The 25197-nt window shown below is 42.2% G+C and overlaps 2 protein-coding genes across 4 annotated transcripts in view; one reads left to right on the forward strand and one right to left on the reverse strand.

Moving 5' to 3' along the window:
* Positions 1–630: 630 nt before the first annotated feature.
* LOC109487715 (ethanolamine-phosphate cytidylyltransferase-like) lies at positions 631–7461 on the reverse strand. Its single transcript, XM_019791767.1, has 2 exons — positions 7052–7461; positions 631–1771 (listed from the first exon to the last, which is right to left on the reverse strand). The coding sequence occupies exons 1-2, from the start codon at positions 7301–7303 to the stop codon at positions 869–871; spliced, it is 1155 nt and encodes a 384-aa protein (XP_019647326.1). The 5' UTR covers positions 7304–7461; the 3' UTR covers positions 631–868.
* A 63-nt stretch (positions 7462–7524) lies between these two features.
* Positions 7525–25197, forward strand: part of LOC109487691 — a 56584-nt gene continuing 38911 nt past the window's right edge. For 2 of the 3 annotated variants that reach the window (XM_019791719.1, XM_019791720.1), the window contains exon 1: positions 7525–7590. The gene's annotated coding sequence lies outside the window, so the exon portion shown is untranslated. The remainder of the gene's footprint in view (positions 7591–25197) is intronic. The other variant, XM_019791718.1, reaches the window with a different exon arrangement.

A 25197-nucleotide genomic window follows, 5' to 3' on the forward strand; every position in this document is an offset into this window, starting at 1 on the left:
AGCGCTAAAATGCTATTTTCTACGACTACACATCGATACTCTAGTGAAGAAATGCATAATCGAAAGAATATATATATTACTAAGCAAATTTATGCCGTCTTCGGCGAGATTTTGAACCCGGAAGTATGCAAAGGTCGCCTTCGGTTTTGTAGGCCCACGGTGAACGTTTCTATCCAGCAAAACAAGAAGAAGAAAAAGATAACCAACTAACATTTCCCAGGTACCAGCCGTTATATTTTTCATAAAAATACTTGTAGATATGCCCGATGTTCCCGCAATTTTCAAGCACCCGGGCGCGCATGGCCGGCGCTCTGCACGCATAGATTTTTTTCGGCGGTACACGATTGACACGGCCAGTGCCGCAGTATCGCGATTCGGTGTCTCATAATATTATAATTTTTTGACATCAGTATAACTTTAAAAAAAAATTGGTACTCAACATTTGCTAAGAATGAAGTTGATTTGCAGTGATTTGTGAATCGCGTGTGTTTCGCATACCGTCGTGAATGCATGTGGGGAGGGGGGCGTACTCACGCAAAACATATTCGCGGGGAAATAGATTCGCGGTATAAAGGTCCCCGCGAATGCCGCGAATCTAAATATACCGCGGAAATTTGTAGACTTACAGTAATGCCCTGAACATAGTTTGGCAGGTACCAGTAAGAGTCTTTTATCTCAGTCTATTTCCTAGAAATGTAGATGTGTGCTTCTCAATTTCAATAAAACTTTGACTGTAGACTTGTACCAATTCAATCAAATAATGTCCATTTTCTATTCAATGGGAGAACACACCTTCACATAAGACTTTCAAAGTCTTTTGAAAGGTGAAAACATAACCACCAATGTCTCTCATCTTGATTGTGATTATTTACGACGATTCTTCGATCAACTTTCGGCCCGACTTGACTTGTTTTTGCAGAGCGTCGAACACGCGCATCTCCTTCTCTTCCTTGGCCTTGTTGCGTGCCTCGAAGTGCAGCCTGTTGCGGATGATGCGCTCGATGATCTTGGTGGTCGTCATGTCGCTGCCGCTGTCGATCTGCTTGTACTTGCCCAGGTCCTTGGGCACCTTGTACGGGTCGTGCCCCTCCGGGTCGGGGATGATGTTGGTGCGGCCGTGGACGACCAGGTCGATGTTGAAGTGCTCCATCAGCTCTTCCGATACGGTGTACGGGGCGCCGATCACCACCTCGGAGACGTACCTGCAGGCCAGCACGCACAGCGTACGCTCGTGGATATTCATGATGGGATGGTTGGACCCCTTGTAGTCGTTCACCACGGGATCGGTGTGGAGGCCCACGATGAGGTAGTCTCCCTCCTGGCGAGCGCGTTGAAGGAAGTCGAGATGGCCGACGTGGAAGAGGTCGAATGCTCCTGACACGTACACGATCCTGTCACCGGGCTCCGGACCGCTCCCGCCCTCCGCAAACTGCGCAATCTTCTGGGTCGTAGGGAGGAACTGGGACACGCCCGTCCACGGGCTGCGGGCCTGCGGGTTCTCACGCAGCTCCTCCACCTTGTCTCGCGGCGGCTGAGCCTCGTTCTCGTGGTCGTGATGCGTCTTCGTCAACAGCAGCATCCGACCGACCAGATCTGTCGTGGACACCCCCGCTGTCCGCTTGCACTCCTTGTAGCGCCCGCCATTCTTCACCTCCGAGTAGGTGTCATGGCCGTCAGCTGTCATGGTGATGTCATCGCCGTGGACACAGTAGTCACAGTTGTACTTGTCTAGGGTTTCAATAGTGGTGACATATGGTGCCGCTTCCACAACCTGAAACAACAGGAGGGCCCTCAGGTCAAACGCAATGCACACAAGTACTGCTGTAGTGCTGGATTTCTGACCACAAACTGACTTTTTTTAGCTAAAACCTGACCTTGTTTAAATACTGGTTAGGCCACACCGACTTAATTTTATGGATGACATTCTCTGCTGAGCCCCCAAACTAGCGCGCGCAGGCGAATAAAAAAAAATTCCAGCCAAAAATAAAAATGCTACTAAACTACAGGAATACAAAGCTGGTATTATGAAATAGCACATACTGGCTTTTTATGGAATTTATGATTGGCACTGTATGTATGTGCACGGGTGATCTTGTTCCTGAGTTACCACTGGCTCTGTATTGTCGCTAACTACCAGGCCAGAGCCTCGGAGGACGTGATCTTTTTTTTTTAAACAGGTGAAAATCAATGCGTTCGCAGATGTCAACCATAAAATTAAATCAATATGGCCTTATGATTGCGTCCGCGATAGTCATTGGTCGAAAAACATCGTCCAATGTTATTTTGTCCCAGTTCCTACTAAATTGTCTGTTAACAAATTGGAAATAGAACAAGTGATTTTTTCTAACCAAGGACATTATACAGAACCTTGTTCTAACAAAATGTAACTGGTGCATGTGAACCTGTCCTAGCTATTAAACTGGCAATAACAACACGTGCTGTGAAAGAAACCTTGAGATGGGTGAAGCATAAAACATGTGTGGGGTTGTGTGGCAAAGTGTTTAACTCGGAATCAAGAGGTCCCGTGTTCGAGTCCTGACGTACCACCGATCTTGTGCCTTTGGGAAAGGCACTTTACATGACTTTCCACACTTTACTCAGGTAAAAATGAGTATTGTATTGTCCCTTGTGTTGAAATGTGTTGAGAAAAGTTGAAAAAAACTTCACCACGTATTGTGATTAAATGTTGGAATATTGAAAAAAAGATGTTTCTGATGATTGTAAAAATCAAGGTTTCTCTCAAACACGTGTTGGTGTTGGTGGCATAACAGCCAGGACACGTGCCCATGTCCAATTAGCCCAGTATAAAGTGCAAGAAAAAAGTCCTTGGTAAAAGACAATTTACTAGGAACTGGCACAAAAAAAAACATTGGACGATATTTTTTCACCAATGACTGTAGCGGACGCACGCTTCCTGTCCAGAAATATATTATAATATATTCAATTATCAAGGACATGATAATGTCTATATATTGACAAAAACGGCAAAAGCACACAACAGTGGTATCTAAGAGGGAGAGAGTGTCATTTGACATTTCAGGTAGGTAAAATTACTTATCTCATAGATGTTTGACATTCTGTGCCATTCAGGAGGTATAGTGAAATTTAAAAAAAAAAACTGAAGCTAAAATATTTACACCTTAACTTGGTGGTGGAGTAAACTAAATCGTAAGATGAAGCAAATTCTGAACAGACTGGTTACCAGGCTACCTCTTCTGGCTTCTATGCTCCTACTAAGCATAAACGACCTCTCCTGACTTACTAGATCTTTCTGCCGACCTATCTAACTACATGTACATGCATTGCCATCCTGTAGGCAAACTGATTCAAAGCCAATCCATAGAAAAAAAAAGGCGTGCGCTAACGAACCTGGGCGGGCAGGTAGTACTCGGAGCGCCGTAGAGATACCGGGAAGCCTACGGTAGACTGGCTGTCAGGCTAAGCGTACTCTAATCATGCATGGCTGAAACCTTATCGGCAAACTTTCTTTGACATCCATTTTCGTTTCTCCTTCATGGTTACAGGGATCCCTTGTCTGCCCAGTATCCTGACACGACGCATGCAATATGGGCTCCCTGCTGACTTCCCTCTTCGTGTTGACTGTACTGTCCACTGCTGTCGGGAAGACCGTTGACTACACCGGCCGCAACTTGACGCAGGTCCCGACAGACGCCATCACGTCAGACGCTCACACCGTCCGACTTTCTCACAACAAGATATCCCGCCTCGGCTCTGGCTTTACCTCAGCCCCGTACATCCGGTACCTGTTCATTGATGACAACAGGGTGAACAACTTATCCCCGCAAAACTTCCAACCTCTGCGGGAACTACTCTTCCTAGATCTGGACAGGAACTTCATTGTTTCCCTTCACAACTTCACCTTCTCGGCCCTCGCCACGCTTTTGGATCTCATTCTCTCCAACAACCTCATTTCTGCCGTCTCGGCGCGGGCCTTCCACGGTATGACAAGTCTGCAGTTCCTGGAACTTTCCGGGAACCGACTGTCGGTAGTTCCCGCGCAGGCCGTCCGCCTGATTCCCAGCGAGCGGCTCTTGTTAGTTCTACTCATGCTGAACAACATCAGCCAGATTCCCAGAGATATCGCCTCCATCCGCCCGTCTGCTTCCTACGCGCTCCAGGGCAATCCTCTGCGCTGTCCGGATGAGAAGATGAATTCTAGCCGCAAGAACGTGATCAACTTCGAGAACATACCCAGCTGGCCCCCGATGTGGAGTTACGTCGTTGACACATTGGAAGGGGGCCGTAGATTTACAGGGAAGTATTTCTTCATCAAAGATAGGCACAAGTACTTCGGCGTTGCTCCCAAAACCTTCTACGTCAAAGAGCACCTTAGCCTTCATCTCCCTGAGGTTCCCGCGGGCAAGTACGCGGATTATCCAGCGGCCTGGATCACCCCGACAGGGCGTCGCTGGGTCCTTCCCGGCAAAATGCTCCCGGTTGAAGACTTCACGGCGGCAGACTCCGGACTGTACACATGTGTGCGGGACATACCGGGGAGCACCAAGTCCGTCCGAATAGACCTGCTGCTGTGCCTTCACCGGCCGGCCGAGGACGGGCAGAAACCTGAGAAAACAACAACATCCCCATCCGAGGATTTTTCACCACAGGACCATAAAAACAGCAGAGACGACATCTGTGAGGGTTCTCAGGCAAACCAGTCCTGCTGTTTCAATGGGTCAAGATCACCATCGTTTCATCTCCCGGAGTTCTGTGATGCTGGAAGCACCAACTCAGACTCAGAAGCAAAGCCCACCCCCTTACTACTCATCCTTGTCATTGCTTCTGTAATTGTCGGCACACTCGTGATGCTCTTTGATGTATTTCTTTGGAGAAAAAGGCGAGGAAGGAGCAGAGAGAATGGCGGCACCGCCAGGGCTGCGTTACGCGGCGCGGAGGCGCGGGCCATGGCCGTCTCCATCCCTCTTCACCGCCTGCCCAGGCTAACAGAACATTCAATGGAAGGAGAACCAAACGCATCTTCACTCACTCATCTGAGAGGAACTGAATTATGGGCGGCGATGAAATTGGGAGCCACCCGATATACTGGTAGTTTACACCGCGTGGCAGGAACGCCCCCAGCGGACACGATTGGTACTACAGAAGCTCAGGTTCATCACTACGAAAACGATGACGATGCAGCTGAGGAGGTCGAATGTCACGAATACGCCTCGGCAGCACCACCCCCTCTACCGGGCGATGAGGAAAGTGCAGTTGACGGTGAGGATACAGGCCTACCAGAAGGACTATCTGAACAACCTGCTTTTCAGATCGGGGAAGATCTGGAAATGCCTTATGGTGTAGCCGCGACAAATACACTGTATCAGCGAGGAGGGACGGCACCGAATCCTAGTAGTAGTGTTCTCACAGACGAGCACACAAGTAGCAGTAATGACTTGGCTGACTCGGCAACTTACAGTGCGACAGACGACAACCCGGTTGAAGCACAAACCGTCACCACTGATTTGTACCGGCAGCAAACTGTGCACACTGAGCACATAGCAGCGGAAGCAAACACACTGTACCGACGAGATACGGCACCGAATCGTATCTCTCTCACAAGTGAGCACGCCCATACTGGCACCGAGGCAACGTACGGTGCGACAGACGACAACCGAAAAGAAACCATCACCGCTGGCCTGTATGGACAGACAGCAAATTGACTAATTGACAAGCAGAGCTACACAGGGACAGTATCAAACCGTATCGACGTATACGTCAAGCCGGCACATGCTGGCTTTTTGCGGAATTTATGAATCGGCACTGCTATACTGTACTGAGATCTTGAGTCCTGGAGCTTCGGCAGCCTGGGTGCTGTCCTCCAGAGTTACCGCCGGCTCCCTATTGTCGCTAACTAGCAAGGACTACCCAGGCCTAGAACTAGTAGAAGCAGGCCACAGACTCGGAGGACGTGATCATTTTTTTTTTTTTTGACGACAGGCAAAAATCAATGCACGCGCAAGGATGTCATCCACAAAATTAAGTCGGTGTGGCCTTACCATAGATTCAAAATGACATCATGAAGCTACTTAAAAGTTAAAGTTTTTAAAATGCATCCAGTTGTTTGAGTAACTTTTTGTGTTCTTTATAAGCTTACATTTTAACTTTTTTCTTAGTGTACAGTGTTAAGCTTTTTTTTATTGTCACTTCAAAAAGCAATCTTCTCTGGTGCAGCAACACTGGGGTTTGTTGTGAACAGAATTGCCCTGAGGAAGGTGACAGACAATCTCCAAAATGTCAGCTGAATAAACTTCTTGGTTGTGTAAAAAGAGTCTCTTTGTTCAATCTTCTCTCTATCTAAGCTATATCACCTCTTTCTTTCTGCTTGTATTTTTGGATGCTAGAAAATTGATTCAAATGCTAACTGATCTTTGTGGTGGAAGAGCTACGTGATCTGTAATTTTACACCACAATTTTCCAGTTGGCTTGACACAAATCACTCTGAGCGAACATTGTTGACATGTAAGGCAGGTGGACATTGCACTATGCTACCTGCAATCTCACCTTTGCACAGTCGGACAAAGATCACTTAGTAGTTATATATAGAAAAGCTGACAAACATGATACACGTATTATATTAACGTAAGATTGGGACACTAGATTTCCCATGTTTGCGTTTATGTGCAAAATGTTGGTGACACTTCTCAAGTTAACCATACCGTTTACTACAATTAGAAATTCCACCTAATGAAATTATATAACGCTTATAATAGGTCTTGAAGCTAAACAACTGTCTAATTCCGTCCATAGTACATGTGTAGTTGTAAAACCAGCATACGGCCACAACAGCCGCAGGGGCCGTGTGTAATACACAAGGGAATACCCAGGCCCGGATAGCGTGCGCCACGCCCATTTTTTCGCATTATGGTAACCCGGACTGCTCTTTCCAGCCAATTGTCTGTAAAATCCGTCTCCAACTACGAATAGCAAGTAAGCTAAGGAAAAGATGACCCTAATATAGGGCAATCTGTACCGATTGGGAAAGTTAATTAGATTAGACGTGTAGAATAATTTGCCCCTTTAAAACACGCACCTCATCCACCCATTTGACGGCTCGAACCATCTTGTACCTCTCCTGTTCAGTCATGACGGGCGGACCCTTGTGTTTACTGATCTCTTCGTCCGAGTGCACGCCCACGATCAGGTAGTCTCCCATCTTCTTGGCCTGACGGAGGGCGTTCGCATGGCCGAAGTGGACCATGTCAAAGCACCCGTCCACCCAAACACGCAGGGGACGCCGTCCTCTCTCCTGGTCTCCCCGGTTACTTTCGCCGCCGTCAGCCATCGTTATTGTCCAAATCGGTACTATAGAGATCTTTCCACAATATTCTAGAAGCAAAATTGCTAGGTATGTACGTAAAGATCGGCACAGCGACAAAACATAAAGGGGACTGTGACGATCACGCTATCGGACGATTTCTCGCGCCACCAATGACCTTCTGACCCTTGAGTCATGTAGTAACCTTTGACCTGGAAAGCAACAGCTCAGAAGCGCCGCCTGGCGGATTGAGCGGGAACCGTGCATAAGGTGCATCGGCAGCCGTAGTGAGCAGTAGTGTGCATGAGAACCAGGTAAGATGTGTCCCTTTCTGTCCGAATTTTCCCCCGATTCTGCGATGTTTTTGCATAGCTGAGGCGAATGGCAATTTCTACGGGGGGTTTCATTGTCAGAGTTTGTATATTGGTTGATATAGTTGATATTTTTAGCTGGTTTACGGGATGTCTGTAGTCTGATCCCAAGTTCCGACCGAGCCGCCGTACCGACGATAAAATAATTTGACGGATTGAGTGTGGAGAAACCGTAGCCAAACTTTCCCATCCTGCGGTTTCTGTGAACAGGGCAGGGTTTCACTACAGGGTTGGAATGCTTCCAAAAGTCACCAGCCTCGTGGCAAACTTCAGCAAACCACGTTAAAATCGTTAGGCGCCGACTGCGATGCTCTTTTCTGCAGCGGGCCACTGTTGTGCAAATGAAGGGTTGGTGACAATTATGGCCGCGGCGTCCCCCTCTCTCTGTCTAAACGCTTTCCTCCGCCTTCTGTACTTTGTTTACGTGTCTGTCGGCTCCTCCAGAAGCCACGGTATGCACAAGTCCTAACACAGAAACAACACGGCTTGGAAACTGGCCGAACTGACCTCCAAAAGTTGAGAAACAACAGATGCTTGAAGGCGGTTTCATGTGCTTGAAGTTAACGCACTTGGCATGCATATGAAAGGATTTTCGACAGGCTCTCTATATTAGGGACAAGCTGTTCACAGATGGGGGAGAGACCCACTCCTTTTGATGTCATTGTCATGTAAAGGCTTGCTGCCAAAATAAGAAAAGAGCTAGCTTCAAAAGGGCTAGAGTTTTGTTTTTAAATGGCAGTCTTGCCTATTTTCTTTCTGGTTGGGGGGCTTTTGTAATTTTGACTTTTGAAGGCATTTACATCTGAGTGGAGACTGAGTTTAGATCACAATGAGTACAGTTTGTATGGGCCTTCATTGTCACATTTTGTTTTCGTTTACTAGAGTCAACCTTACAGGTATTTATGTTAATGTATAGGTATGCACTCAAAGTTGAAAGTACCTGTTTATTGGGTAGAATTACTAGAAGTCTCCACACACTTTTTAAAAATTTTTTTTGATGATCTAGAAGCATGAAGAAGATGACTTTTTATTCCCACATTTTTTTTATAATTTACTAGTATATGTATTCGTATATCTGTTGCTTTCTGATCTAGGCTGGTGTTTCATAACTGTAATCAGAGAAATGTAAAAAAAAGAAACATGTTACAGAGTTACTTGTTAACTTTGGGTACACAGGAATAGGAAGGATTGTACATGTAGGAAACCTTTTTGGCACATTTTGGATGCTAACAATTTTGGAGCAAAACTACTAGTATATGGTACCGTAGTAACCTTCTCCCTGCTGCCTAACCCTGTAACAAATTTGGTGCTTAGGCCACACCAATTTAATTTCTTGGTTAACGGATTCGCTTGCTTCTTTTTTTTTCTGATTTGCAAATAAAAATAAAAATTCAGAATCAACTGCAAAATGCTCATATTTTGCCCTGAACAGTTGAAAACAGTCCTTTTCTTCCTAGTTGTTACAGTTATTCCATCTTTCAATGCAGTGGTATCATTAAAAGTTCAAAATTCATTGTTTAAATTTTGAACCAGCCTGGTGTGTTGACTTCATGGCTCCTATCATACCATTTTGGGCCATGATACTTTTATTGATAGGATGCCTAGGCCTGTTTTTTTTTATTTTTTTATTTTTTCGCCCGCCCGCTCCATTATTTTTCTAGAAAAATCCGTTAACCAAGAAATTAAATTGGTGTTGGGCCTTAGCAATAATTACTAGGAGCTAAAGCTTTTTTGCAGTCAAGGCAAATTGTTAATTGACCAACAGCTGTAAAGGGTGGGTGCTATAGTCGTCCTACCGTAATATCTCTGGTTGCATGACTCTGCCATTGCTGCTAAGGCAAAATGAACAGAAAATGGCAAGGAATCTGTTCAGATCCTGGTAGCTATCACAGTATACAAGGCCTGTGGAGTCTGCAATAGAAATGCAATACTTGTTACACTAAACTATGTCAGGGCATACTTGCTTGGTGATAATAATTCTACAGTACTGTATACTAGTATATGGTCTAGATTTCAACAGGTCAAATCAAACAGTTTTATGGCGCTGTCCCCAGACCTCGACTGGAGCATGTTTGTGTGTTAATCACTATTTATAGACTCTTGGAGTGCCTTTAATTCCAATTGACCAGTGTCCCCCCCATAGGAATTTATGGACTCCCCTGTCCCAATCAACCTACAATTAAGCAGTCGGAGAGGACCGTAAAATGACCAATAGTCAACAGTTACTACGATTGGTTGATTGATGAATTGTGACACTTACATTTGATATAGTCTGGTGCTTTTTTAACCTTCAGCCTGCTAAAATGGCTACCATATTTGTATTCATTATTAATATTCATTTTTAATAAACTGGTATGGGTTTAGGCAGCAGGGAGAAAGTTGAAGGGGAAAATAACTTTATTACTACTTTTGTGACTGATAATCTTTAAAGTATACATTGAAGCTGTCTGAAATCTATTTAAGTGATATAAAGATATTGGAGATGACTTCAATGAGAGAAACAATTTCTGTTTGATGTATAATATATGAAGTTATGAACATACGGTGATATACCTGATGAATTAGGAGACAAATTTCTTGTGTGATCGTAGAATTCTCCACGGTAATGACCTGTATAACAAGACCAAGTGTAAAATGGACTCATATCTCTCGATATCGCTTGTTCGCTAGTTCCGCACTTCCGATCAATATTTCCCATTCTGTAGGCCCCCTGTCGCATCCACTATATGAAATTATTTTGGATTTATCACGAAGTGTTTCATCGCAAAACATCAATATTTTGTCGCAGCTTTCCCACCAATTGTAGCCGAGCATTCGTCAACCCTTTGAAGTTTCACGCCAATCTGCCGATAACAATGAGATGGCATTTTAGTCGCTGGTGGAGAAATAATGGCAATATTCTTTGAAGTGGACAGGGGAGAAATGGGTTAGCGCCACAGGGAACTGGACAAGCAGTGGGAATTTTTGAGGTTTGGAAATAATTACAGTAACTTACTGTAAATTGAAATTTATTTTTTGGGGGACCTAAAGTTTCATGGTATAGGGAAAGTACTCTTTTGGTGTGTTAAAAGTTCACTGTTAAAACATGTCTGTGGTAGTGTTACAGTAGTAATACATGTACAATACAAATGCACATTCCCAGTTGCTTATGATTAAATGTACATCTTTACTGGAGGTCTTTGAAATTTTTCTCCAAATACTAGTAGTAGGTTGCAGATGCGAATTTGAAAGCCTTTATGGCATATTTACAATAACAGAAGTCGTATTCGGTGAATTTTGAAATGAATCTATAACGTATGAACGTCAACAAAATATGTTATTTTTATATATAGCTTTTACAACCATTTGTTCATATACTGTATGTCGGCAACACCTTTACTACCATTCAATCTATAAGTCCCAATGAGCACAAATGTATTTAGGTCGTCAGGTAAGGAGGTTCAAATGACCTCAAACCTCCTTGGTTCAATAGACAACAATGCTGAACAGTTCCCCTTGCAATTTTCTTTTATCCTGGTTGGCATAGATTTAATCGTTCGGGACAATGCATGCGGGAGATAAGTGTCTTTTTAATGATTCATTAATTAATACGAAATTGTGAGCATGTCAGTTAGAAAAGGGAGTCATGCCTGAAGGCTGAAGAACATCTAATTTCACCTTATCTCTGTGGCTGCACCTGTTGTGTACACAGCAGATTAGATTGTAGGCAAGCAGAACTGATTTACCTCAGGTGTGGAGGAAAGGGCTCTGATTGGTTCATCCTGGTAATTAGATTTAGTACAACTTGTTCTACTACATGTCTGCCAGGCATGAGTGATACAGAACTGAGGTGGGGAGAAAATCATGCCGATTGGTTCATCCTGGCACATGATTTAATTGACTAATGACTAATAATAGTTATACTTTGCAATATTCTGCAGTATGCTGGGTCCAGAATTTTTGCCAATTGAATCAGAATTTTAGATGCTTTTTGCATCAGGGGGACACCAGAATTAAGAAACGCAAAAGTTGTAGGTTTGAATCTGTAGACCCTCGATTTTGACACTAAGTTGGAAGTCAGTGACTGCAGTTTAGCAATCAGATCAGGAAGTCCATACAGGTACATGTACTAATCAAGAAAAGTGACCTGATGTTCTTAGGCAAATTCCTATCACAGTATCAGGATTGTGCTGTCTCTCTCATCACTTGATGACCAATGACCAAAAGAGACTTGCTCTCTAAGTCTAACTGTTCTTCTAAGTTCTAACCAATCGTACCGATACTGTATAACAATGCTTAAGACCTGACAACTGATTGAATTCTTTCCTACCGCTATATGCAAAATGTGGCCGATTGTTTTGTAGGCAGGGCTCTATTGCATTAGCCCAGGGTGGCCCTCTGTAATATCAGCTGAGATAATCTGTACACCTCAAAGCTAATATGTGACCTACATTTTGAGGTCGCGACTTTCAATCATCAATTTTGATTGAGGTCTCCAGGGGTCTCCAAACTATAAAGTGCTGGCGGGGCGGCTCTATTTAAATTCCCTCTGAGCATGTTACCTTCATTATAGCAACTTTTACTGCATATATATTAGTCGTAAACTTACTGCATTATAATGAGATTGCTCCCTCTGTAGTTGTATTTCTGTTATTTTTCTGGCCGTGTCCTAATTTGTTGCGTGGTGCCTTTTCTGGTTGTTGATAGAAATGCTTGCCATGGTTTAGATAGGACAAGCTGGTGGTCCGACCAGCCTGGAATGTACCACCCTGTGAGAGCACTCGCCACCATTCTTCAGAAGAGAGCCATGCAGTGTTAGGCTGGAATCCAGACTGTTTCTCTAGGGCCTAGACAGGTCGGCCGCTTGGCCCAAAGTTAGTGCTGCCTACCGGTTCACTGGACTTGGATCCGGACTTGTAAGAATGTTTAGGTTCAAGTCCAAAAAAAACTAAAAGTCAAGAACCGAGTCTGGACTAAGCTAATTATTACCATAAAACTATTAAAAGACCATTTCACATACCCCTTTTCTTTCCAAACCACCTAAAACCTTCCATAGAGAGCAAAATCTGTGCTGCAAAATGAAGAAAACATTGCCATCGGGCATCGTCAAGTACCGGCCTCCATGTTATGTGGCCAAAGTTAGAAGACCTAGAAATCAGAAGGCAGATGTCCAAGAGGACAACCTGAAGCTACTCTCCAAGGAACAATCTAAATTGATGGGAGGGAACTTTAAGGAAATGGCAGCAGTGGATCCACAACCTCTGGAGAGAACAAAATTAGCCACCAAATCAACCTATGCAACAAAGTTGCAGGAGGATCTAAGGTCTCTAAGGTGACACGTCGGCAGAACATACTGCACCTGCACGAAAACCGTAATGTATTGTGCACAGCACTTCGGCAGAACGTCTCATATAAGGTCGTATTCGTGCATATAAGGTTATTATCAGATCCTGTCTGTAGTTTCCAAATGTTATGTCAGAAAAAATATTGTCTGCAACAGGCAAAATTCTGATACAACGTTGACCAAATATCCAACAAAAAAATCAGGGTTTTGCACAGGCGCAGTACGTTCTGCCAACGTGCCTCTAAGGTAAGGTATGTCAATAGGAATCAGGGAAAAAGTTAACTTAGAGAGGAGCCCTGTTACCCTGACTGTTTCTTCCCCCAAGTTCCTAGTCTCCCACAGTGTTGTGGTTTATTTCAGGACACAATCCTATCTTTAGTAGACAACCGGTAGACTTTGATGTGGGAACTGCCGGGCTTTTAGCGTCGACATCTTTCCCCAAACATGGACACCAGCGGATGTAGTGAAGAAAAGATAATGAGGACGATAATTATGTCTACCCAACAACAGAGTACCAGTCTCTCGGGAAACCCACTAGATAACACAATTTTTGGACAATTTGCAACCTTGTCAAATTGCCTCTGGGTATCCCTGGCATATCATCTTATAGCAGGCTTTTAAAAAAGCTTACTCCTAAAGGCTAGTAAAGCCGAATTCCAAACGAGAAACTATCCAAAGATTTATTTTGCTTGCTTAAAAGAACACCTCCAAAAATGTCAAGCGAACTAGTTTCTAAACTTTCGAATTCCAAACTAGAAACTGTCCAAAGACTTATTTCGCTTGCTCAAAAGAACACCTAAAAAAAGTCAGCCAAGCTAGTTTCTCGACTTTCTCCTTGTATTTTTTAAATTCCAAACTAGAACTATCCAAAGACTTATTTTGCTTGCTCAAAAGAACACCTAAAAAAAGTCAGCCGCGCAAGTTTCTCTACTTTCTCAAAGATGATAGCAATAAAAATAGATGACATAGGGGAAATAACTCTCATCATCCTCATCTAGAGGTAAAAGCTGGTGGTTATCCCACCATTTTGCTCAGTTGGAACATATCATGCTCATTGTCCCTTCGCACCAAAGCGCGGGCTCGCAGCGGCACAACCGTCATTTTCCCTCATCGTTACATTCCCGGACTTCCCCTAAAACAGCAATTCCTGCCCCAAATTGGCCATATATTGCAAGGTAATGCGTAGCGGCGGGACTGTTTCCCAGCTGCCTATTACTACCACTGGCACGGGAGTCAGACCGATGGCCTGCCCCGGACTGATTTTTATTGCTTATTATTGCCACGTCAGATCTGTTGCCATGGCGATATAGCTGCTGGCATTCAATATCGTGCCTCCGGAGCGCCACCCCTGACTCCCGTGCAATACAAATAATTATACTGTAGATCATTCCCGAAGCACTTGTTTATGACATGGGGGGGGCTCAAGCTGGAAGGAAAGCAGATTGAAATGTTATTACTACTTGACTGGCTTTTAATTCCACATGTCGTATAGATATTTTTGTACTGACTATAGCTAGGTTTGTGTAGCATGTAATACAACTGAAATGCATTTTTCTGTCACAGTGGCACGACCACACATTGTAATCAGGACTTTGTACTCATTTATTTTCTATTGTTCTTTTGTATTCATTATTTTTGTAGTTGAGGGGAAAGGAAGTTTTTGTGTTATTTTCTGTTTTCAAAAGTTTGCAGTTGAAAAAATGGTACAGTATACTGTATTACAGTAGCAAAATATATTATATATAATACATATTGATGTCTTATTGACCGTGCATCGTAATTTCATGACGGAAAGCTCACCATAAAAATAAAACCTTTGTGAACATTTCGAGATGTACAGTATTTTAAAGATTTCTCCCAAAATACATAGCATTACCTCTCCTGAATATGAGAATGCTTTTGATGTATATAATGTAGACCATATTTTGTGAGCAAAGCTGTTCTTCTCGTATACATGTCTGTTGGTTTTAAAACAGCATTGTGATGAATAATTGCGGCTATTTTAGGGGCCATTAGACCTCGTACACGGACTTACACGGCATGTGGTCTCGCTGGCGCAAAAACTTATCACTCCCCCGTGCTTCGTAAAACGGTTACGAGACGACAGAGGCGGGATATACAAGCTTGCAAATGTCACATTTTCAATAAAGGCTCCTGAATATCTCAGCTAGGATTTCGGTAGGAAGGGACTGTTCATGATTGATCATCTGTGGGGGAGGGGTGGTGTAATGAATTATAAAATTCACCATTGGATGAAGGGGCGAAGTCTGCCATCTCTGTTTGCCTTGTTATGTAATACATGTATTGTTCTATCTACAGAGCTAAGATATCTGAATGTATTGCAAATACTATAAAACTTGATATGTTTGCAAGGGTTTTATTTGAAGACATGTTTCCATTGTACTAAGTCCCTGCAAATATAAATGAATTTACAGTAAGCACAATCACACTGAAAACAAATGCAACATTCTACAAGCAGTCTTGCCAATGTAGTCTATCAATATTCTTCTTGATATCCTGCAAGGCACACGTATGTATGAACAAGTTGCAAGGAAAGTTCAACTTAACTGAAGAAGGATTAACATGTCAAATGAAATGTATGCACATATTTGACTTGCCTAGAGCTCACAAATCCTCATAGCCCTACAGTGTATATACTTCCCTTGGGACAAGGATGATACATGCAGGTACAAAACACCTGAGGAAAGATAGTTAATATTCAGAGTATGTGTTTAAGATGATGATGATAATGATACAAGTAGACCTGAGGTACGAGCTTTTTGCACAGACAGAATATGCTTGTGAGTGTACTAGTTTTTATTTACCTGCAAAATGTTGAAAAGAAATTAATAATAGATGATATAAATGCCTTGCAGGGCAGCAGAGTGTCATTAACTTTAGTCCAACCATTTCTCAGTAAGAACTAAGATTATGGGGTTTCAACCGTTTCAGACAGGGCTGTAGCCAGCACCAGTTTTTCCGTCAATTTATACCGGAACTTTGCAGCGTGTGACAGAAATTTGTTAAAACCAACCCGTCAACCTTGTCCTTGACAGACAAAATGAACAAAACTTTTGGTTAAAAATATGAAAACAACCGAAGGACCACCGACAACCACTCTCAACATCATAATTCGCCTCTAAAAATGTGGGAAATTGCATTTTTGAAGGCTTGAAAATCCAAAATTTCCTTGGCAGTTGGGGAGCATGCAACTGGACCCCCTAGATTGCGAGCGCCAAAGGCGCTCGTGTCGCACCTACAGCACTCCGCTCCCCAAATCCGATGATGAAACCTGGGCTGACGGAAAAAAATTTTAAAGCTGGCTAGAGCCCTGGTTTCATAGTGACTCCCACTGGACCAGTTCTTAGCCACTTGCCACCCTGGCAACACATTTAGTGTGGCATGAAATATGCATGCAGGTCGCATCTCCCACAGCCTGGAGCTTGATTTATCGCAGTCGGAGGAAAGGTAGACAGGAATAGGCATGGCAGATGGACGTTAATGTGCTCCCAAGACAAGCGGAGATATGAGAGAAAGACAGCGTTTCCTTCTGCTGCGAAAACGATACAGATGTCAACATCTGGCCAGGTGTCAACTCCTTGGGACATTTCAAAGAAAACGTTTGTAAGTTTGTTTATACTCGCACTCTAGTTGATACAATGATCTTCATCATTTGATGTCCTATTTTTTCAGTACAGTCGAACTAGTAGTATCCGATACCCCTTAAGATACTATCTTAAGGGGCCACTCAAGAGAATTGGAGAAAATGGCCACAGTAGACAATACTTGCACCCATCAGAGTGTCTTAGGTCAATGAGGGAAAAAGTATATTAGTGGCCACAACATACATGTACTAGTACAGATTTGACAGTATACTTCCATCCTCCAATATACGTGTTAGCTCTGTGTAATTACATGTCCTACAGTCGTAAGTTCCTAGTGGTTGGGTGACGACTTTATGGCACCCAATTGCTTGGAGACGCTGCAGTATTCCAGTATAGGTGTACCTTTCTCTAATAGCTGATAGCAGGGTCCTAGGGAGTTCTAGGTAAGTGCTCCCTGTAAGTTATACTACATTAATGGAGAAGGCACAGATCCTTATCAACCTTTCACAGACAGTCAGACTGATCCACAAGGCTAAAGATGGTATATACATTATTTATGTTCATGCCTGAAGTTTTTTTAGCCAATTTTAGTCTTGTGACATCGTTGTACCATTGATGTGACTCGGTGATTGCTCAAATCTACCAAAGAGTGACAATTTTCCTAAAAGAAAAAAGAAAAAGATCTTGCATGATTTTTGGGCCTGTTGATGCAAAATGACATGTCATTAATTTTAGACTGTTCTACACATGACGCTCTGTAAATTCAAATATGTATTTTCACCGGAACTCAATTTCGGAAAGGTGGTTTTGGCAATCACAGTGTCTCGAGTTTATAGTTGAGAAGTCTATGCATTACCGACATATATTTACGGTTGAGAGATCATCATGAAAATGAAAACACTGACAGTGAATAGCATGTCGGCAGAACATACTGCGCCTGCGCAAGACCCGGACTTTTCACAGGTTTCTTTAGATTTTTGGTCAAAGCATCAGAATTTTACCTGTTGCAGAAGACATCTTTTACGACTTAACATTTGGAAACTACAGACGGGATGTTAACCTTGTACAAGCAAATACGACCTTACATGAGACGTTCTGCCAGAGTGCTATGCACATGTGCATTACGGGTTTCGCCCAGGTGCAGTACGTTCTGCCAACATGCTATAGTGAGTACTGTACCTTCACACTCCTACTGGGCTAGGTCAGAACCTGATTACCAGTGAGGACAGCTGTGATTGGTGAATGTAGATTTATTGGCAGGGGGGGGGGTGGATGGCATGTGTGTCAGACAGATGCAGCTGCTGCATTATCACTCATCTTCTTCTGATTCCTCTGTCATCATCCCAAAGTGCTCAGAGAGCCATCCTCCTCCTCCAAATGAAATGCAAATCGCCCCCTGGCAAAATACGAGAATTGATCTGCCAATCTGTAGAATGTGTGGTGACACGGGGTCATGACTCCAGCATTTGTTATGCACAATATTTCTATAATCGATACTAGAATAATATGAACATGTTGTTTCCAAGAAACTCTTGGAAAGAAGAAAATACTTATATGTCAGCCTATGCATACAATAACACAACACTGGTATTTTCAATGCCTCTTTTAGGATCCAAGCCATTTAAGGTCTTCTGAAGTTACAACTTTCCACTTGCAATAAAAGACATTTCTGAAAATATGATCTTATAGTTTTTACAACACTACCAAACCATTTTTAACTGTCTTGACCCAAAAGATATATCGTCATCATTCATCTGTATACGTGCCCTTACTTTCAGCTTTTGCTCTCAGAACCATTGGCAACTTGTTCGTCCCCACTCTAGAATAAGAGTCACGTCTACCACCTCGTAAGTGCCAGTTCATGGCCGTTTCTTCCAGGTGGTAGCGAGAATGAATGGTCCACATCCAGCGTGCTATCTCGTGTGGTGGAGTCAATTCTACCAGCTTGAAGGGCCACCATAATTGTGGCGATTTTTCACCCGGGTCATCTTGGCTTTAAACCGGAACGCCGCGGGTGACAGTTATCGTGATGGAGCGGGTATCTAGTGGACCTCATCCTTTTGTAATCAAGCGGAGGCACGCGGCGGCAACGTGCACTAGGTTGTGTTATGCCAGCTCGTTATCGGGCTCGCAATTTGCCCTCACTAGTGTTTCATAGCGTGTGTGGGAGTGTGGTTTACAGGACACTGCACTAAGCACTGACCAGTGCTAGTGCAACCGTAGTGTTACGTATACAAGGTGCTGCATAAACATCATTCATCCTGATGGTAGAGCCGGTAAGTTTGCCTTTTGTTCAGTACAAGAACATGTATGAAGTACCGGTATTTGGGTACACAAATGGACACTGCTCCCTTGCAAATAATAATAATAATTAGCCAATGCCATTCAGTTGTTGATACGCAACAAGATATGACTAGCAACTTACTGCTAATCTGCTAGTAATGTCTATATATTTGATTTAAGGCCACACCAATTTAATTTCTTGGTTAACGGATTCGCCTCTTCATTTTTTTCTGATTTGCAAATAAAAATAAAAATTCAGAATCAACTGCAAAATGCTCATATTTTGCCCTGAACAGTTGAAAACAGTCCTTTTCTTCCTAGTTGTTACAGTCATTCCATCTTTCAATGTAGTGGTATCATTAAAAGTTCAAAATTCATTGTTTAAATTTTGAACCAGTCTCGTGTGTTGACTTAATGGCTCCTATTGTACCATTTTGGGCCATTTTGGATGCCTAGGCCAGTTTTTATTTTTATTTTTTTTCGCCCGCCCGCTCCATTAATTTTCTAGAAAAATCCGTTAACCAAGAAATTAAATTGGTGTGGCCTAAGCAATGTTTATTGTCTTGAGCACCTGTTGTATGAAAATCAAATGTCTAAAGCACTATGAATGTACATGTGTAATTCTTAACCCTTGTCCTGCTGTGCGCAACATATGTTGCGCGGCACATACAGTACCATCTATATAGCACCCTGCATAGGTACAATTTGGGGGTATTTCTCGTGCAATGGATTACACCGCAGAGAAACACAACGAATGCGGAAGTAACTATGCCACTGCAGGGCAAAAAAATCTTGGTTTTTTTTATCTAATCAAGACATGAAAATATTGAAAAATATTGTGCCAGGAATGCCAGCAGGACAAGGGTTAAGATTTGCTAGATTTTGTGCTTCAGGTCGAAATTGAGGGCTTGGTTTCCTACATTGCTTTCTAGCTATAGGCATATGCTTTCTGTCCTTTGCATCACTGTTACAAAATGGCATTTTCATGACACACATACAATGTTACTTTTGGCACACAGTTACTTTTATGGGGCACAGTCTAATGCATTAGAATTCCTGTTGGCTGTTAGAAGATGGTGCTGTAATTATCACGGAGCGTAGGAATCTAGGATGAAACCATGGTTGTTATAACAGTGGTTATCTCCCGTGTGCAGTATGCACTGTAAAATTCATTTACTTTCACAGCGGTTTTTATTTCATGGTTGAAGAAGAAAAGAGGTTTTCACCGTGTTTTAAATTTGTAGTGCGAACAATTCTGTAGTGCAGTAGTAATACATTGGATGTGGTGTCGTGAATTCACCATGGGAAAGGTCTCCAAAAATAAAACTAACCGCAAAAGTTTCAAGATCTACAGTAGTCGCTCCTCTGAAAGACAGCTGTAATTAATAGTCCGTGCCCTTATTTAGCGGTTGAGGCAGGTGGCTGTTTTATCATATTTAATGTTCCGTGGGATTGAATGTGTATCCAACCAGGGAAAGTCTGCTCTGACAGATCAATATAGCATGGCCGGGGAGGGCGCACGGTACTGGGAATTGCAATTTATTTCTACTGTAAGTTCGGTTATCTTTGCAGCACTTAAATTTCTTGACACAGTTAGGAATTGAGACATTACAAGCATAACAACGGTGGTAATATCAAATTGAAAATAATATATAAATGAGTGTTTGCTGGTGTAAGGAATTTGAGTCGTCAAGTGACTCCCAAAACCGCAAACCCAAAGATACCAAGAATGTTTCCAGCTTTACAGTATGAAGAACTAACTAGTACATGTGGTAGCTTGAAAGCTAGCTGTTTCTCCAACATGTCTGTCATGGGTGGTGGAGTGTTTGATAAATCTGGAACAATAACATTTCGTGTCAGCCAGTGTTCATCAGTATGGTTTCAAGTCTATCATTTATTTATTTTCATTTAGCACATACATACCTAATGAAAAATTATACAAAATAATACAAAGAAATAAATGTGCAAGGGCAGGAAGAAAAGCCGCAGTGGCTTATTTAAAGTCCTCCCCTTCATGTTTTTACAATTTCTACAGTTTGTTGAATGAAATATAAATAACAATGAAGAAGTAATAAAAAGATGATAAAAAAGTACAATGAAAAATGAATCAATTTAAGAAAATAATTAAGTTTAGCATAAGTAAGAAACAATACGGTGAGCCAAACTAGATAAGTAGGATTCGCTACAAGAAGATGAAAATATAACAAATCATTAAATTAGTCAATATATTAGTCAGTACTATAATGTACATGTACATGTAAGTCAGCCAGGTATCCTAAGACCATGACATTAAATAAAGTATTATCAACTCATTGAACTCAAGAATGTCATAATCACCTCAAGTATTGCTGATGCTGCATTTGTAGATCTTGAAATTCACTGTTTTTCAAATGTGGCAGTCTTGTGTAACTTGGCGGAATTATGTTAGTAGACTGACTTTTCTTGTCTGGATTGTTTTACAATTACAGTACGAATGGAACTACTGTTGGAGAGATTTGATACTCAAGCGATTAGGCATTGTTTTCCCATGCAAATTTCAATTCTAAATTACTGCTTTACAGCAATCGAGTTTGGCCAAAGTTCTACTATTTAACTGGCACTCGATACATAAAGTACGCTGGAGTTAACAAAAGCGTTATCTGCATGTCCCACTTTGTTGTTCCCTTGGTAGATTAATGTGTAAATCTAAAAAGCGTGTCTCGGTGAACATCGTCAGGGCACAGTTTGCTAACTCACTGATGTTTCCCTAAATCCCGTATAACAATGCGGGGCAATTTAAACGCTTGATGTAAGTGCGTCGGAATGTCATTTTTAGGTAAACCCCAGGAGGGACGTTTGGAAGCACATCCTACTCCCAGTGCCATTAGGAGGCGGTGATAACGATGGAAAACATTTCAGCACCACAGGCAGTGCCGCCTGCCGTTAGGCCTAGGGAAAAAATGTTGTGTTTCCTGTTTCCCGACAGACCCTAGAAAAAACTGCCAACACTAGCCTTTTCTTGTGTGGACACCTGCAAATTTTTCAAGCTGATCGACCTTTGCTAGCTCCATGATCTGACACCTGAGTGATGAAACGACATACAATCGGTTTTGTAACATTGACATTGAAACTGTAAGGCCTAGGAAAAAAATGTTGTGTTTTCTGTTTCCCAACAGACCCTAGAAAAAACTACCGACACTAGCCTTTTTTTGTGTGGACACCTGCAAGGGACATAAATTTTTCAAGCTGATCGACCTTTTCTAGCTGCATGATCTGACACCTGAGTGATGAAACGACATACAATCGGTTTTGTAACATTGACATTGAAACTATGAGGCCTAGGAAAAAAATGTTGTGTTTCCTGTTTCCCGACAGACCCTAGAAAAAACTGCCGACACTAGCTAGCCTTTTTTTGTGTGGACACCTGCAAGGGACATAAATTTTTCAAGCTGATTGACCTTTTCTAGCTCCATGATCTGACACCTGAGTGATGAAACGTTGTACAATCGGTTTTCCAACGTTGACATTGAAACTATTAACCTCATGCAAGTTAAACTATATTGTATAAGTTTGATCAGTACCTCCAGTATGTAGAGATCTGCAAAGTCTTCAAAAAAAAAGAAAGACAAAAAGATAATCCCTACCTACCGACCCTAATTTTTTCAGGACTGAAACAGGAAACACAACATTTTTTTTCCTAGGCCTTCGAAGCATAAATCTCCACAGCTTTCCAGTCCAATAGCCTAATGCCTCTTAGTTTACATGCTTATGAAATTGTTGCAGTCAATCTTTATTGGAAAAACTTTGCAGCAATGCGACATTTTTATAGTGACAGTTATTTCTGATGGTATATCTTACTGTAGATTTATGAATCAATTATATGGATATTGTAAAGTATACAACGAAGCAGCGCTTATGTAGCGCTTGCCAGGATTGAGGTTTCTAAAACAGAAAATGACAGATCATATATTGGACAATTTTCCAATAAATTGATTGGAGTAAAATTACTCTCAAGCGTTCTAGATTTGTAAGAATACTGGTACTGCCCTTTAATAAATGAGGAGTGAACAAATGATACTTGATGCTGTATATCGATGCACAGAAATGAATGTAGAGATCAAATTTGACTGCGGCTTGTGTCAGGGGTGTCAGATCAATCAAAAGCGCATTTAGATTCCCCGGATGATCTTTCCTGTGGAATACGTGGAGAAGCGATCACAAACTAATGGATAGGAATTTTTATACGCCGTCATGAATAGCAGGCAGACGCAGGTCACACCAAGGTTACAGCCAGCTTACTCTTCATCCTACCACCTTTGCTGGTTACCATCTCTTCAAAATTATGATTATTATCTCTTCTAAGGCCACACCAATTTAATTTCTTGGTTAACGGATTCGCCCGCTTCATTTTTTTCTGATTTGCAAAAAAAAATAAAAAATCAGAATCAACTGCAAAATGCTCATAATTTGCCCTGAACAGTTGAAAACAGTCCTTTTCTTCCTAGTTGTTACAGTTATTCTATCTTTCAATGCAGTGGTATCATTAAAAGTTCAAAATTCATTGTTTAAATTTTGAACCAGCCTGGTGTGTTGACTTCATGGCTCCTATCGTACCATTTTGGGCCATAATAGGATGCCTAGGCCTGTTTTTTTCGCCCGCCCGCTCATTATTTTTCTAGAAAAATCTGTTAACCAAGAAATTAAATTGGTGTGGCCTAACTTTGATATAATATTGCTGTAAGAGCCAGGTTTTATCTAATAGTAGCAGCTATAGAGCGTGGGGAAAGTTGATAGAGCTATATAACCCTATATGGCATGAAAATGATTTGAGGGAATTTCAGTAACATCCATTTTCAACTGCCTCACTCTAACAGGAGTTAACTAGAGGACGATAGGGACTTGTATCATGATGTACAGTGAAGCAGCAGTGTAGATACTTTTCTGCCGTGCAGGAACAAAAAAAAAAGGTAGAGATGCCCTGTGAAAAATCGATTTATTTCATAGTGTAATAAAAGAAATGTAGGTTTAAATAAAGGGGAGTGCTAGAAGAGTGACTGGTAGATAAATAGTGCAGATCAGCTGAAGTAGACCATCATATGTGGCTTAAGCCCTATGGACGTATGCAATATTGGCCAGCACCAGAGTTTTATGTGTTGGGAACATTTGTCTCCTTTGATTAATGCCTACTGAGATGTCCCGCCGTACCAAGGTGTAACGCAGTAAGGCGTGCGGGTTTCCATGGCGACAGAGTAAACACGGCGAACGTGACGTATATACGGGCTCCATTTGGCTAAGATGCTCAGGCACACAGAAATCCCCCCCTTTATCCGTCCTGACAAATGACCTTATAAAGGCGTCATCAGTTCCACAGTTTTATCCCAATCGAAGCCCGCGCGGCCGGGCAGATTCGTCAGGCATCGGCAAACCCATTCCCCGCCACGCCCGAGCGCCGCGCGTCCGATTTTATTTCCCATGATTCATTGATATGGGCAGATGATGCGTTCTTAGCATCAATACTCTTCATTACGGATGGCAGCGGAGGGAGGCCGTATCTTTTGTAGTAAGGTTAGTGTGTACGTATAAAAGGCACTACTACTGTACACGCACATATGATGTCTTGAAGTCATCATCGTTATCTCTTTTAGCTCGTTTCAGCCAAGTGATGCTATTCGTCACAGTCTTGCCTGACAGTGCACAGTTAGGCGCAGTGCATCAGTGAAATATGTTTTATACCTTTGATATGGATATTAAGTATTCTTCGTCATATCATAACTCTTTTACACAAAAAAGCATGGTTACTAGACTAGAAGTATAGCCCTTTATGCTAGATGCTTTGTTGAGGCCTACTGGTACATACATCAAAATATGATGGTAAAATACTGTTGAACCAGAAGACTACACATATCCTGAGTTGTAATATTCTACTTGACATTTATAGAAAATTTGTCACGACACATACAGTCTGGAAGTGTTTTCCACATGCAATTACAGATGTCAGCAACCAGTAATTATGAGACCATTGGGATTGGGTTAACATTTTAAAAAGGCCACACGTTATGTGAACGCAATGTTGAAAGATAACCTTGTCTGGCTGTATGTACTTATGGATTCTTTTAAAAGTTATCACTCGATAACTTCTATTTCATTATTTACCAGTATTTGTGGCTGCCGTTGAAACAATCATGGAGCATGGTACTTAAAATAAATTTGTGGTAAATGTGTCATGATTTTACGGTGTAGTGGCACTACGAAATAAAATTGTTGCGAACATTTCACAATTTACAGTCAGAATGGGCCGTAGTGTTAACCTGAGTACCCACATGTGTTTTTTGTAAGCCTACACTTCTACAACAACAGGTT

The sequence above is a fragment of the Branchiostoma belcheri genome, unplaced genomic scaffold (genome assembly GCF_001625305.1).
Source record: "Branchiostoma belcheri isolate BF01 breed outbred unplaced genomic scaffold, Haploidv18h27 scaffold9, whole genome shotgun sequence".
Classification (NCBI taxonomy): Eukaryota; Metazoa; Chordata; class Leptocardii; order Amphioxiformes; family Branchiostomatidae; genus Branchiostoma; species Branchiostoma belcheri.